General features: G+C 40.4%; 1 protein-coding gene across 1 annotated transcript in view; it reads right to left on the bottom strand.

Annotated features, from left to right (window-relative positions):
* Nucleotides 1-354: 354 nt before the first annotated feature.
* Efhb (EF-hand domain family member B) overlaps nucleotides 355-15,268 on the bottom strand; it is a 63,911-nt gene continuing 48,997 nt past the window's right edge. Inside the window, 4 exon segments of the mRNA XM_027394573.2 lie at nucleotides 355-525; nucleotides 4,841-5,022; nucleotides 5,480-5,692; nucleotides 8,045-8,252. Of these exon segments, the coding sequence (XP_027250374.1) occupies nucleotides 355-525; nucleotides 4,841-5,022; nucleotides 5,480-5,692; nucleotides 8,045-8,252 (774 nt within the window).

Genomic DNA, 15,268 nt, shown 5'->3' with positions numbered 1-15,268 from the left:
AGGGTCTTATAACAGAACCTAAGCACAGTGACAAAGCACGGCCATCGCAGATCAACCACATTTCAGATGTGCTAAAATGTTGGGATTCTTAGGCCGGTTAAACATTATTGGCTTTCAGCATCATTCTAACCATGGCAAAGCAGATGGTTCTTACAGCACCTGTCAAGTTCTTAGATGCTTTAGAATTCACAAAAGGATGCAGTCCCCACCAGATCTAACTTCTCAGTCCTACACACAGGCGTATGAGTTATACCAGAGTGACTGCCAAGTTCCAACATAACAGCAAAACCAGAACATTTTAGATAAACACAGATTTAATGGCTCTTTTGTTTAAATAAGTGAGTTCCCAAAATATCACATGACTGTTTTACAGTCTCGGCTTGCATGCTGCAGCTCATCTAGAACGTTCCTGATGGTCTCAACACAAACTTCTCCTCTGTGGTGTTTTTTTGATGCAAGATTCCACACATTTTCAAATTCTTCTTCAGAAAGTTTGACTCCAATGTTAGTTAATATATCTGAAATCTAGAAACAAAAAATTTAAAACCAGACCAAGATTTATGATTTTAATGTTGTATTTTTAAAAATTAAGTAAAATAAAATTTATATTTAAAAAACTTTATAACATAGAGGAGAGGCTACCTTAAATGCCCTCCCCTGATAATGAGATTGATGACTAACTTATATGCCATCCTATAGCCTTCATCCAGCAGCTGGTGGAAGTAGAAGCAGACACTCACAGCTAAACCTTGAACTGAACTGAAATCCAGTTGTAGAGAAGGAGGGATGATGAGCAAAGGGGTCCACACCAGGCTGGTGAAACCCACAGAAACAGCTGACCTGAACAAGGGAGAGCACTTGGTCCCCATACCAATAGCTGGGAAACCAGCATGGGACTGATCCAGACCCCCTGAATGTGGGTGTCAGTGAGGAAGTCTTGGAAATCTCTGGGGCCTCTTGTAGTAGATCAGTACTTATCCCTAGCATAGGAATGGACTTGGGAGCCCATTCCACATAGAGGGATACTCCCTGAGCCTAAACACACAGGGGTGGGCCTAGGCCCTATCCCAAAGGATATGACAGACCCCCTAAGGAAGGCCTCACCATCCCTGGAGAGCAGAAAGGGTATGGGATAAGTAAGGTGTTAGTTGGGGGGGAGCAGGTGAAGAGGGGAGGGAGAGGGAACTTGGATTGACATGAAAAGCAATCTTTCTAATTCAAATAAAATTTTTTTTAAAAAAAACTATAACATTTAATACAATGGACACTGAACCTTCCCCAAAGTACATGTGTTCACATGTGCATATGTGCCTATACATATAAAATGAAAAGGTATTAAAATTCCACCACTTTCCAGGCAAGGAGGTGGGGGTGCTTTCCTGTAGCCCTAGCACTTGGGAGGCTGAAGCAGAAATCCTAAAGTTTGAAGACAGCCTAGACTGCACAGTCAATTCCAGGTAAGCCTGTGCTGCAGGTTAAGACCTCACTCCTCTGGGGCAGTGAAGATGGCTTAGACAGTGAAGGTGCTTGTTTCAGGACTGATGACCTAAGTTTGATCCCCTAATCCCACATCGAAGAAGGAAAGAACTGATTCCCACAAGTTGTCCTCTGATGTTCATACATACTCAGGTATACATTAAGTACACACACAAAATATAAATAAATAAATAAATAAATAAATAAATAAATAAATAAATGTAGCTTTAAATTTAGCACCGAAAATAAAAATTAACTAAATTTAAATGAGGAAAAAAACACTGGGCATGGTAGTTTGTGCTTGTCATCACAGCACTCTGGAGGCAGAGACAGGGAGATGCTCTTGAGTTGAAGGCCTACTGGCCTACACAATAAGACCTTGTGGGAGAGGGAAAAGAATTATACAATACACCCAGAAAAATGAAAATGAAAAACATAGCAGCCTGTTACATCCTGTAGCAAGAGTTCTAATTGGTCTTAACAAAAAAAAACCTGAAGTCAGATATTAAGGAGTGAAAGCTGAAAGATCAGAGAAGCAGAGCAGCCAGTCACTAGAGTACTTACCACTATGAAATCCTCAGACCGAAAAGGGACTAGCTCCTGTTTTTGCCTGCCTTATATTCTTCTCCCCACCCAACCATATCATTTCCTGTTTCCTCCTCCCTAATGCTGGGATTAAAGGCACATGCCTCCCAAATACTGAGATCAAAGTGCTGGGATTAAAGGTATGTACCGCCACTGCCTGGCCTCTATGGTTAATTAGTGGATAGCTCAACACTCTGGTCTCCAAGCAAGCTTTTATTTGTTACAGTACAAACAAGATATCATCACATCATGCATATTATTGCGTTTTCTTTGAATTTTTGACTATTAATGAGCTAACTACTGAGAGACATTTGATTGTGGGGGCTACTAAGTTAAACCAACATATATATTTTAAAGATATCTTGACTTCAAATTTAACTCTAAGGATATGTTGTTGTGGAAAAGAGGTTCTGCTTTTGTCTCCAATGGAAACAATGGCCCAGGTGATCCAACATACACACAGTTTCAAGGCTATTGGCCGAAATGGACCAACCACACAAAATACCCCAGTCAGGGCCTGGCTATTATTTCAGATTTTCTCATGGAGCCTAAAGATACATCATCCACAGATAACAGGAAGCAGTTTAGAGAAAACAACATCCACATTGCCAAGAGTGGGGGGCGGGCATGGATGGGTTTTGGTTATTTGGTAGGTTATGGATGTTTTCTATATTTAGGGGAATATAGGATAAAAAGACAACTATAATCTCAAAATACTTTACATTGGTATGGATTTTGGTTTATTGACACAAATTTAAGGTCAATTTTGCTATACTTATATTTTTATATTTCTTCTCTTGGTTAAGGTATTATGCTTATGCAATTTAAAATATGCTTATGCATTTAAAAATATATAGTTAAGAAATACAAATTAATAGTCATCTATAATAGTCAAATTTATAGTCATGTTAGGTTTTCTAGATATGCCAAGATATACTTCAGATGAATAGGTAATCTTCAAAAACTTCAAAGACCTACAGAATATGGCATTTAAAATGTTTTAAGAACTTAGGCTTTTTTCAACAGGATGATAGGCATGGAAGAAACTCCTTATTGAGTTTGCTTTCAATGTGGTAAGACTAGCCATTTAGGCAAGAAACTGCTCTTGCATGGACATGCTATATAAACTGGACATGCAGGACCCATAGGAAAATGACTGCTGAATTTGCCAAAATAAGGTGGAACAGTCCTTCAGGGTTCCTACTTCATGAAAGAGTCAGCCAAACATTTTGCAGGACACAGAAGAAAACGACTGAAGAATTTTGACAAAATAGGTGGAACAGTCCTTCAAATTTCCTGCTTCACTGAGAAGTCTGCCAGACACTCTAGGCCTGTAGGCTGAAGATGAATGTCCCAATGTTAAAAAAATAAAAAACTTTGGGTGACTGTCCAGGTAACCAGATTTCTCTGTCATTTCTAGAGTTTTGGAAGTTACAACATACTTCCTGTTTACGTAGGTAATATTATATCCTTCTGGGTCTTTGATGGAATTGAAGACTAGATATTTATAATTGTATTTTCCTTAGTTATGATAAAAGATAAATTAAATATAAAACTTTAGAGTCACAAAGATGGGATATGATAGAGTATTTTCTTTAATTTTGCCAAATACAAATAGGTTAAATATTATAACTAATTCTTACTTGGTACTTGTTTTGTTATATGTAATTTTACAATATTAAAGTTAAAACATTCCTTTTAACTAGACAGAAAAGGGGAAATGATATGGGATGTCCTTCTGTATGCTGTGAAAATTGTTGCTTTTATTGGTTGATTAATAAAGCTACTTTGGCCTATTGCAGGGAAGCCAAACAGAATACATGGAGAAAGAAGGTGGAGTCGAGGGAGAGATGCCAGCCAGCTTCTAAGGAAGCAAAGCATGTAGAAAATGAGGTAACACCTTGGCCACACGACAATACATAGATTAATAAAAATGGGTTCATTTATATGTAAGAGCTAGACAGTAATAAGCCTGAGCCATTGGCCAAACAATTATAAATAATATTAAGCCTCTGAGTGATTATAAGTGGCTTTGGGACCAGGCAGAACACAGAAAAGTTTCTGGCTATACAACCAAACTGAATATCATTTATCAAGAATCCTATATTTGATGATCCCTATACAAGCTATAATTCTAAAAAGTCAAATATGATAGTCATGGGCTGGAGCTGGGACTAGGATTGGGGCTGGGGCTCAGTTGGTAAAGTTCTTACCTAATATGCAAAAAACCTTGGATTTGATCCCCAGCCAAACAAGTACCAGGCACATACCTGTAATCTCAACACTCAGGAGGTGGAGGCAGGAGGATAAGAAGTTCAAGACCAATCTCAGCTATATAGCCTGGACCACAGAGGAGGAGGAGGAGGAGGAGGAGGAGGAGGAGGAGGAAGGATGGTGATGTAAATTAACCTAGAAGCAATACCTTATGCCTATAATTCCTGCAATTAGTAGAATGAGGTCGGAAGATCATGATTTCAAGTCCAACCTGGGCTACATAGCAAAATTCAGTCTCAAAACAAATAAATAAAACACTAGCCAAATATGTTGGTTCATGCCTGTAGTCCCAATGCTTTGGGAAGTTGAGACAGGAGAACCACCAAAAGTTATAGGCCAATACAGGCTACAAAGTGAGTTCCAGGCCAGAGTGGGGGTAAGAAGTGAAATACCACCTCAAATAAAAATGAAAGACAACAAATAAAACTGGTCACAATAATAATGATCATTGCTAAGTCAAAATTTGTCTTTGTATATTTGTGTAGGATTGGGATGATTTCTATACCTCTTCCTTTGATCTGGTCTTGAAGAAGTCTGTCTCAAATACACCTTTCTGGGAGAAGATGGAGGGGTGCAGCAGTGAGTAAGCATTGCCCTCTTCACCATAATTATTTACGTCACCGACGCGACGAATCCGAGGAGCGGGAATGTCAGATCGAATCATTGGAACACCGTATATGGGGTAACCTAGGTCATTAATGAGGGAGAAAAAGACACCTGAAACCCAGCTGTAAAACAGCAGCCACCAGTCACACTTGACCACTGAGCACTTTCAATGTAGCTGGTCTACATTGAAAATTCAAAGACTATATTAAAGGCAGAGTGTAGCCAATTACAGCAGAGCACACCTTGGACATAAGCAGCTGAGGCAGGAGGGATAATGCTTGAGCCCAGAAGTCCAAGCACAACTTAGGAAAGCATTCAACATGCTCACCCATCAGTGTCTCAATTTTACTAATATAGATTTTTTTTTAACTTGGGCCATCATGAACAGGTCAGTAAAACGTATCTGTGAGATCCCTGAGTGCTTAAAGCAAAGTCCAAGGCCTTGAGAAACACATACTCTAATGCAGAGAGAGGCTAAGGACAGTGCCAGGACACCATGAACATTGCAATTACTTCATAAGGAATTTGACATGCTTACACATAGGGGGAACGGCACCAACAATTCCATTGATCTCTGAAGAAGTTGTCTTATAGTGGTTAGAAACTTTGTCACTTGGTCTCAGGAGTACCCGGACAGTCTCTTCTGAACTTCCTGGTTCTTTGGGGACTATATCTTCAGGCTGTATCAGAAGAGTTGGTTTAACTTCTCTCATGTTAGTCTCAGTAATGTTTTTGCAGTCTTGTTTTCTACCTTGAAGGAAAATCAGAGAGGGGGACAAGACAGTACAGGAAGACGTCACTTCCTGGTGCTTGTAGCTGCTTCCTAACAGTAGAACTGAAAGCTGTGAAGCAGCCGCCAGTGCCAGTGCTCCACTGTGGAACAGCAAGTTCAGGCCAAAGTCAGGTGTGGTCCCAGGGTGACCTAGTGCCACTTTTTGCTGCTCCGCTTACTTTATTCCAGAAAAATCTTTGCAGTCAGAGATCCCTTTATTTTTTTCTTCCTATACCAGAGTAAACCCAGAGCCTCGTGGAAGCTAGGCGTGTGCTCTACACCTGAACTGTCTCCTCAGCTCTCCCTTTATTAGAGCTCACCCTCGTATTTAGCTTGAACTATACAGCTTTCCCTAAGACTGAGTCCTGGAGGGGGGATGAAAAGACACACTTGGAATTGAAAATTCCACACAAGCAGGGGAGATTGCTCAGTGGGAAAAGGCTGTTGCCACCAAGCCTGACAATCTGAGTTCAGTCCCAGCCCCACGTGGTGGAAAAAAACAGATTCAATTGCTACATGCTGTCCTCTGACCGCCACATGTGCGCTGTGACACACACTGTGAGCACATATATGCTGTGAGCACATGCACACTATGTATTTTGTTTTTAGGATTAAGTTTTCTGCCTGCACATGTGTATTACATCAGGTGTGTGACAGGTGCTGCTGGAGACCAGAAAAGGACGTCAGACCCAACCCCCCCCCCCCCCGAACCTTTGTTCCTGATGGTTGTTAAGCCACCAGTGGATGCTGAGAATCGAATCTGAGTCCTCTGTGTAAGCAACAATTGCTTATACCACGGAGCCATGTCTCCACTCCCAATTTTAAAGTTAAAAAGATAATCCCACATACAGTTGGATTAGAAGGGCAGAGCATGCCCTATCCAGAGAAGAGATAAGAACATACTGTGAACTGGGGGCCTGAATCTCTAAGTAACTTCCTACAAGTGAGTATACAGAGAAAAATCCAGGACTGTGAGTGATATCGTGTGCAGCTAGCATGCACCAGGCACTGGGGACCAATCCAAAGCCAAAAGGTGAAAAACCTTGTAGAACTGAAACTGCAGACTGATTTTATCAAAGAGTTAGCTATTCCACAGACACCACTAGAGGGCACTGTGGTGTTTCCACGTTGAGGAAATCCTCTCAAAGGTTGCAAACAAGAGCTCCGAGTTCCTGTTCCAATGGATCTACAATGTGGGCAGCATGCCTTAAAAGCTCCAGAATCTCTACCTAAAAGTAGAGAACTGCACATTTTGGAAAGTTGCTGGCCATAAAACTGAAAGGCAGTCACTATAAATGCCTGTCCTCCAAATGCCAGCCCTGAGACAGAATGTGGTATAGGAAATGCACTCACTATAAGACTGGGCAGAGTGACTCAGTACCAGGGCAGGTGGGACAGGGGGGTGATAAATTATAAGACAGCCTGGAATAAATAGAAGTGAACCTTGCCCCAAAAACAAAATAAAAAAAAAAACAAGAAAAAGTCCAAGAAGAAAAGAGTCAGGCAGTGGTGGCATGTCCCTTAAATCTTAACAGAGGCAGGCGAATCTGAGTTCGAGGTCAGCCTGCTCTACTGAGTGAGTTCCAGGACTGCCAGAGCTACACAGAGAAACCCTGTCTCAGGAGGAGGGGGGGGAGAGGAAAGAAAGGAAGGAAGGAAGGAAGGAAGGAAGGAAGGAAGGAAGGAAGGAAGGGAAGGAAGGAAGAGAAGGAAGGAAGGAAGAGAAGGAAGAGAAGGAAGGGACGGAGGGAAGAGGGAAGAAAGTTTCCTGGTAAAACATTTCTGAACTCCTGAACCAACAGACTACCTTAAAAGTTTGTGCCCTAAACCTAGAAAATAAAATCCTCAGGAACTCCACTGACAGCAGAAAATGACTTTATGTGCACCACATTCATGCCAGGGCCTGTGGAAGCCAGGAGGCAGTGAATCCCCTGGAACCACAGTCACATGCAGCTGTGAGCCACCTAATGTAGATGTTGGGAACTGAACCTCAACTGGCTGGGAAGGCCCTTCTGCAAAAGCAATAAACACTCTTAACCATTGAGCCATCTCTCTGGTCCCTCAAATAGCCTTGTACAGCCCAGTCCTGCCTAGCTACCTAGGGATGGTGCTGTTCTACCCTGGACTGTCTTCCCTCAGTGGCTTGGCACGCTCTTACATGAATCATCAATCAAGACAATCTTTCACAGAATCTGCTCTGGTCAATCCCCCAGTTAAGAGTCCCTCAGATGACTCTGGGCTATGTCAAATACTATTAAAGTTGATTGAGATCCTAAAAACTATGAGAATATAAAACTCTACTTAATAATTCAACAAGCTTTAAAGAAATACCTTTAATAATGACCCTCTTTTCATACTCTGTGAGAGGTACATTGTCTTTCCAATTAAGGAAATTGGCAAATTCCACAAAGTTAATCAGGCCATCCTGATCCACATCACAGTATTCAAACAGCTGGTTCAGGAGCACCTCATCTAGATGCAGGTTTGCCTGGTCACAAGATTCATGGAGTTCTTCTCTGTCAATCATCCCATCTCCTTTCTGTCAACCAGTAAGCAAAGGAGGGTAAGGTTAAGGTGAGTATGGTCTCTGATTAAAAGAAAAAGAAGAATGAGAAGTGGCTCTAGCACACACACTCAGCAAATCCGACCTCCACTAAGAACAATCAAATATTGTGTATGTAAAGCAAGAGTTATCTTCATTGAGTCAACCTGATAGACACACTTTGTAGTCTATGATCCTACTATAAGCAGAATGCAATTCAGAACCTTTTGTTATTGGTCCTGAAGACTGAATCCAGGCCCTTGCACACAGTGAACACACATGAACTATGTTCACAAGCCCACTTATTTTAATCACCTTTTTCTTTTCTTTTTTTTTCCCTCCTTATTTATTTTAGTATTTTATTGTTGTTTTGAGGCAAGGTCTTATGTAGGCCAGGCAGGTTTTAAGATCAACTATGAAGCTGAGAATGGCCTTGAATTCTGGTCCTCTGCCTCCTAAGTGCTGGGACGACAGGCTTGTTCTCACACACCCTGCTTAATCACACCCTTTAAACCAAACTGTTGGCACTGGAATGTAGCTGGCATAATCATAAAACATGCTTGGCATGTCACTTGAGCAATGTTTTGCATGTCTGACAGCTCATTACAATTTTTCATGCTGACAGAGTTTTTAACACCTTCTGTTTCTCACTGGGGCCATAAATGGTCCTGTACATCATTGCTTACTAATGAGGAAAATAGTCGTTAGATTACAAAGCAAAGTGTATGGAGGCCTGGTTTTGTTTGATATTACTCCCACTAGCAAGGAAAATAATCTACCCCCATTGTAACAGTGTTAAGATTCATTCTTCCAAAGAGGGAAAATCCTCTAGTCTCCTTTCACATAATAGCTAAAGGCCAAAAGACCTATACAAAGTGTTATTGGAGGGAAATTGATGAGAGAGCAAAGAGAAATTTGACTGGTTTCCTTAGGAGATAAGGGGGACAGAGTATATAGTAACTGTTACGGGAGAAAGTCAACAGCTAAGACATCTTAACCACTCAGTGCCCGATAAATCCTTTCAAACCAACCTTAGATGCACTCAGAGAATGCTAAGAAGCCAAGGATTTCATTTTGTGCACACCACCCGCCATGGGAGGATGCTTTGGGTGGTAAATTCTGGATGCTATATTTAGGGATATAGCTCAAGAGTAGAGTGCTTGCCTCAAATGTGTGAGGCCCTGACTTCTACTTAAAGGGAAAAAAGAATATATAAATGTGTTGGCCCATTAAAGATGTTTAGGGGGAGAATATGTCAAGAGAAACTACTTATGAATGAATCATTGAGCATTACTGGGGCTCCATCAGCCCAGAGATAAATTCACAATGCCATTGAAAATAAACCCCTGCAGAAATGGCACAATGGGACAGACCAAGTGAATTCTAAATAAATTATTATGGCTCTGGAGAAGTTCCCTATGTTTCCTGTTGTTAACACATATTACCATGACAATAGAGTTATAAATGGCCTGGACTAATGTAAACATCTTTATAAATGTCTATATGGCAAACCCAAGTCAACCAAAACCACAAACCTACTACCCTGCCAGAAAATAATGTGGTAGCTATTAACAGAATCAAAATGTCTACAAAGCTAAAATAGCCAAGTAATGACAGCTTGGCTGCCCAATACAAGGCTTGTATCCATTGAAAGCACAGGTGCTTTATTTTCATTGAACTCCATGTAACCATCATGCCACCCAAAACTCAAGGAAAGGTGGCCATGGCCGAGAGGTTGGGGAGCATAAGAATGTCCTTTGTGGAAATGAGCACTGACTCTCCCTCCCATTTGATCAGACTATAGCTCAGATTCTACTTTGAGGAGATAGCTTGTTAACAGGGAAAGCACTTGTTTATTGCAGTCGTCAGAAAAGCCTTAGGCATTTAGATTTTGTTCCTATGATAGGAAGATTTAGCTATCACTGGGGTATTATTGTAGAATCCCAAGGATATCAAAGTGAAGTATCAGCTGTCAGATTCTTTTACCAGACTCCAAAGTTTTTGCTTTAATGTCTAAAGAAAAAAATCATTTTCTCATTTCAAATCAATTAAATATTATGGGTGAGACAAATCACTCATTTGCCTCTGACCTTTTAGAAAAAGCTGTTCTTTTGTTGAAATACTGTCCGTAGGCTCAGTCTAAGTTTGTGTGGACTATACTTTAGTGTATTTATAAATGATGAACTTGGATTCTGAAATTAAACTTTTATTTGCAATTTAAAAAAAAAGAATGTCCTTTATGAATTATAGGGACAAAGATAGCCAATAGCCAAAATCCCCAGTTGTGACTCTTGAGTCCTTCAGAGCTCTTAGCTGTCCTTCTATTCCATTGCTGTGTGGTGTGCATATTTAGCAACAGGCTCTCAGGTAGCTATAGCATAAGGAAGTCCTGCTTTCATTTTATAGGGAGAGAGTTGTTTTGTTCAATTTTTGCTATTTGGGTCTTGGTTTTTTTTGAGACAGAGCCTCACCCAGGCTGGCCTCTATTATGAATCTTCCAGCCTCTGGCTACCAAATGTTAGGACTTAGGCATGTACTACCACATTCCTCAAGAAGCCCCCAATTTGTGCCAGTTGCTACTCTCCATGACATAACTCTTTCCCTTTCTTCTTTGTGGCTAGTTTGTAACTGCCAATATGATATACTTTTGCTTGCAAACTTGATGGCATGCTCTCTCAAGCCTGCTTATACTCAAGTGGCATAACACTGCCACTCAAATTTATGGTTAACATATTCAGATTATAAGTGACCTAAAGCAACAGTCTACTATTTATCCAGGATGGTGCTTAATGGACAGTATGCTCTCAGTGAACAATAGAATTAATTTTATATTAAGAATGTCCATTTCTAAAAACCAAAGTCTGTTTGCTGTTTTAACTATTTTTTTCTATAAAATGGAAGCAGAGCATCCAGCAGTTTTGGATTCCACTGTACTAGAGAGACATCATCCCGACTTCTCAGTAAAACATTCCTTAAGGATGCCAAACACTACACTGTACAGATTAAAAGTCAATAGTTTAAAAGATGCATCATTATTAAACAATGCTAGGTGCTGTGATGTCATCATAAGGAGCCTGCCTAGTGGCTTAGTTGGATAGTCAGCAGCTATAAAGATAATTTTATTTCTTATAATTGTACTCAAAATGGACTTTCAAGAAAGCAAAGCACTACACATCACAGCAGATGTCTTAGTTAGGGCTTTTATTGCTGTGATGAAGCATCATGACCAAAAAGCAACTTGTGGAGAAAAGTATTTATTTGGCTTACACTTCCATATCACTGTTCATCTTCAAAGAAAGTCAGAACAGGAACACAAACATGGCAAGATCCTAGAGGCAGGAGCTGGTGCAAAGGCCACAGAGAGCTGCTTACTGACTTGCTCTCATGACTTGTTCTGCCTTTTTTTTAGAACCCAGGACCAGCAGCCCAGGGATGGCACCATACACAATGGACTGGGTGCTCACCCATCAATTACTAATAAAGAAAATGCCCTGTATCTTATGGAGGTATTTTCTCAATTGAGGTTCCTCTCCTTTCAGATAACTCTAGTTGTGTCAAGTTGCCATAAGACACCAGCACAGCAGATTCTATTATTTGTATTTGGGAGCTATTTAGAACTTTCTGAAGGGAATTAGAGTGTAGCTTTGTGGCCAAGCACTTGTCTAGGAAATGTGATGCCTGAGTTTCATCCCACCAGTACAGCACACACACACACACACACACACACACACACACACACACACACACACACACACACTTGCAATAAGATTTTAGTCAGGTATCATTGTACATGCCTGTACTCTCAACTTGGAGGTTCAGAATCCAAGGGCAGCCTATGTTACATGCTACATGTAACCCCATCTAAAAAAGTTTGTATGGGTATTAGGGTGGGGGGGGTCTGTTTGTCTATCTATATCTCTGTCTGTCTGTCTGTCTCTGTGTGTATGCATATGTGAATAAAAATCTAAATGTGCTTATTCTAACTTAAACATTTTCATATTGAAGATCATCTTGAAATTAATGGAATACCCAGTAGTCACGAAAAAACAGACAAAATATTTGATTTTTAATTATGTGTATGTGTTCACGTGGGGGGATGTGCACATGTGCAGGTGCCCAGTGAGTCAAGAAGAGGGCATCAGGCTACCTAGAGCTGGAATTACAAGCAATTGTGAGCCATGCATTACAGGTACTGGAAAATGAATTCAGGTCCTCTACAAGACCACAGAGCCATCTCCACAACCCCACTTATATTTTCTTTTCTTTTCACTCTTTTCTTCTTCTTTTCCCTTCTTTCTGTTTCCTTTATTGTGACAAGGTATGATTGGGGATGTTCTTCTGTGTATGTTTCTCTTATTGGTTGATGAATAAGTTTGGCAAATAGAGGTGAGAAGACAGGTGGGGCGAGGAGACCAGAGCCCACCAGAGACAGATGGCATGTAGCAACCAAAGGAGAGAGAGGTCTGGGCATTCTCCAGTAAGCCAAGACCATGTGGAAATACTTAATTTATAGAAATGGGTTAATAATTAGGACAGAGCTAGCCAAGAAGAAGCCTAGTCATCGGCCAACAGTTTAATAATTAATATGTCTCTGTGTGTTCATTTGGGACTGAAGCATCGGCAGAACCTAGGCGGGACAAGAGAAACTGCCAGTAACAAAGGTATGTATGTATCACTGACTGTCCTGGAACTTGCTATGTAGATCAGGCTGGCCTCAAACTCATCTAAAATCTGCCTGTGCCTGGCTATCCAGTGCAGGGATTAAAGGTGTGTGCTACCTTGACCCACTTCTACTTACACTTTCTTAAAACACCTTTTTAAGGGAAAAGCACAGTGGTTTATAGACATCTGTTGTCTCCTATTTGGTTATCATAACTTCCTTACATGGGACTAGAGAGATGGCTCAGCAGTTAAGAGCAGTGGCTGCTCTTCCAGAAGACCTGGGATCAATTCCCAGCACCCACATGGCAGCTCACAACTTCCTGTAACTCCAGTTCTGTGGCAAAACACCAATGTACATAAAAAACAAAAAATCAAAAAATAATGCCGGTGGTGGTGCACACCTTTAATCCCAGTACTCAGGAGGCAGAGGCAGATGGATCTCTGTGAGCTGTGAGTTCGAGACCAGCCTGGTCTACAGGAGTTAGTTCCAGGACAGCCTCCAAAGCCACAGAGAAACCCTGTCTCCAAAAACCAAACAAAAAAAAATAAAAAATAATTAAAAAATAATAACTTTCTTATGGAGGGTGGGAGACAAAGACAAAACAGGATTTTGCTCAACAGCCCTCAACAGGCCTCAAAAACTTGATTCTCCTGCCTCAACCATGTAATACTAGGATTCCTGGAATTAATACAAATTTAAATGAAATGTTTTGTGTGTATTTTATTTTATTGATAATGAGAATTGTTTTACTTACTCATTGGTGCACACTTCTGCAGTTCCCAGGCCTAAAACCAAAGCAGTTAAATGAATAGAAGTTTCTGTCCAACCCAATCCTGCCCATTTACATAGCTGTGAGAAATGGATATTTTTCATTAATTTTTAAAATGAAAAAGGTTCTTGGGTAGCATTCACAAACACTGTGCTCTACACAGGAAGGGAGATAGGAATGTTTCTTTTTCTCTCTCTCTTTTTAAAATTATTCTGCTCTTTTTTCTCTCTGTCTCTCATATAAAGATTGTGATTCCTGGGGTCAGGATAGAGCTCAGAAGTAGATCCTAGTACTGAGATAGGTGGGGAGAAGGGGGAGAGAGGGGAGGGAGAGGTAGGAGGAGAAAAAGGCATGGGGAGAAATACAAGGCATATTGTGTTGGTACCTGCTTGAGAAGTAGGAAGATCAAGAATTCAATGTCAACCTGAGAGGCACAGTGAGAAGTTATCTCTTCTCCCTGGTTGTCCCCACCATCTTTCACACACACACAGAGTGTAGCTAGCTTACAGTTTAACAAGACATGTGTACTTAGGAAATTACATAGTACAAAAACCCATTCAGTATCAGGAGGAAGGGAAGCTTAATGCAGAACTAATATTTTTAAGGTTTTGTAAAGACTTTTAAGATTTGTTTTGTTTTTCACTCAGCCTTATTTATATCTCAGTTAGAGCATCATGCAGTGACATGGTTTATATTCTGCCCTGGATTCTTTTATAATTATTTCAAACTTGTGACTGTTTCTATTAATTTCCTTTTGTGTTAATAATATACACAAATTTCTTAAAACTTTTGCTCATGTAATTTTGAATAAAAGCTAGATTCATAATTTAAAATGGTTGTGATACTCTATCAGCACACATCATATGTATTGATTTGAAAAATGGTTTGTAGGTTCAGCAAAAGAGCTCAGTGGGTAGGGGCACTCATACCAGACCTGATGAACTGAGTTCAATCCCTAGGTCCTACAAAATTAATAATTTTTTAAATCCACTTAAAATGGTTTTCTAAACTGCCTAGAAAACAAGATACAATAAGGCACAAAGGGGAGTAGAGGAAAATCAAAGCAAAGAAAGAATGAAAGAAATCCAAGTGACCACAGTTGACACTGAAATTATTCAATGGGCTCTGGGCTTCCTGGAAAGCAAGGCAAAAAAATGCACATTCAAGGAAATGGGGTGCAGTTCAGAGCATGCCATGTGCTTGGCCTGTGCAAAGTTCCAGGTTCAGCCCCAGCACCCAAAACTAAATGAACAAAGTACATTTATAGTAGTTTAAAAATGAATTGATCTTGGCCTACAGGTGCAGCCCAATTGACATGGTGCTTGGGTAGCACACACATAAGCCAGATATAGTGGCATTTGGGAGGTGTGCTACAACATGGGTTATGGGCATGCCTGTACTACAAGAGACCCTGTCTCAAAACTAATAATAATAATAATAATAATAATAATAATAATAATAATAATAATAATCAGCTGATTTTGTACCTTTTGAATGGATAGCAGCCCAGTTATCCAAGTCAATGGCATTCTGTGAATGAGTTAGACATAGACTGAAGTTGCTATGTATAGACACCAAAAC

This window comes from Cricetulus griseus, assembly GCF_003668045.3.
Source record: "Cricetulus griseus strain 17A/GY chromosome 1 unlocalized genomic scaffold, alternate assembly CriGri-PICRH-1.0 chr1_0, whole genome shotgun sequence".
NCBI classification, from domain to species: Eukaryota; Metazoa; Chordata; class Mammalia; order Rodentia; family Cricetidae; genus Cricetulus; species Cricetulus griseus.
Note: the sequence above shows the minus strand (reverse complement) of the source record. Positions and strands in the feature narration are given on the sequence as shown.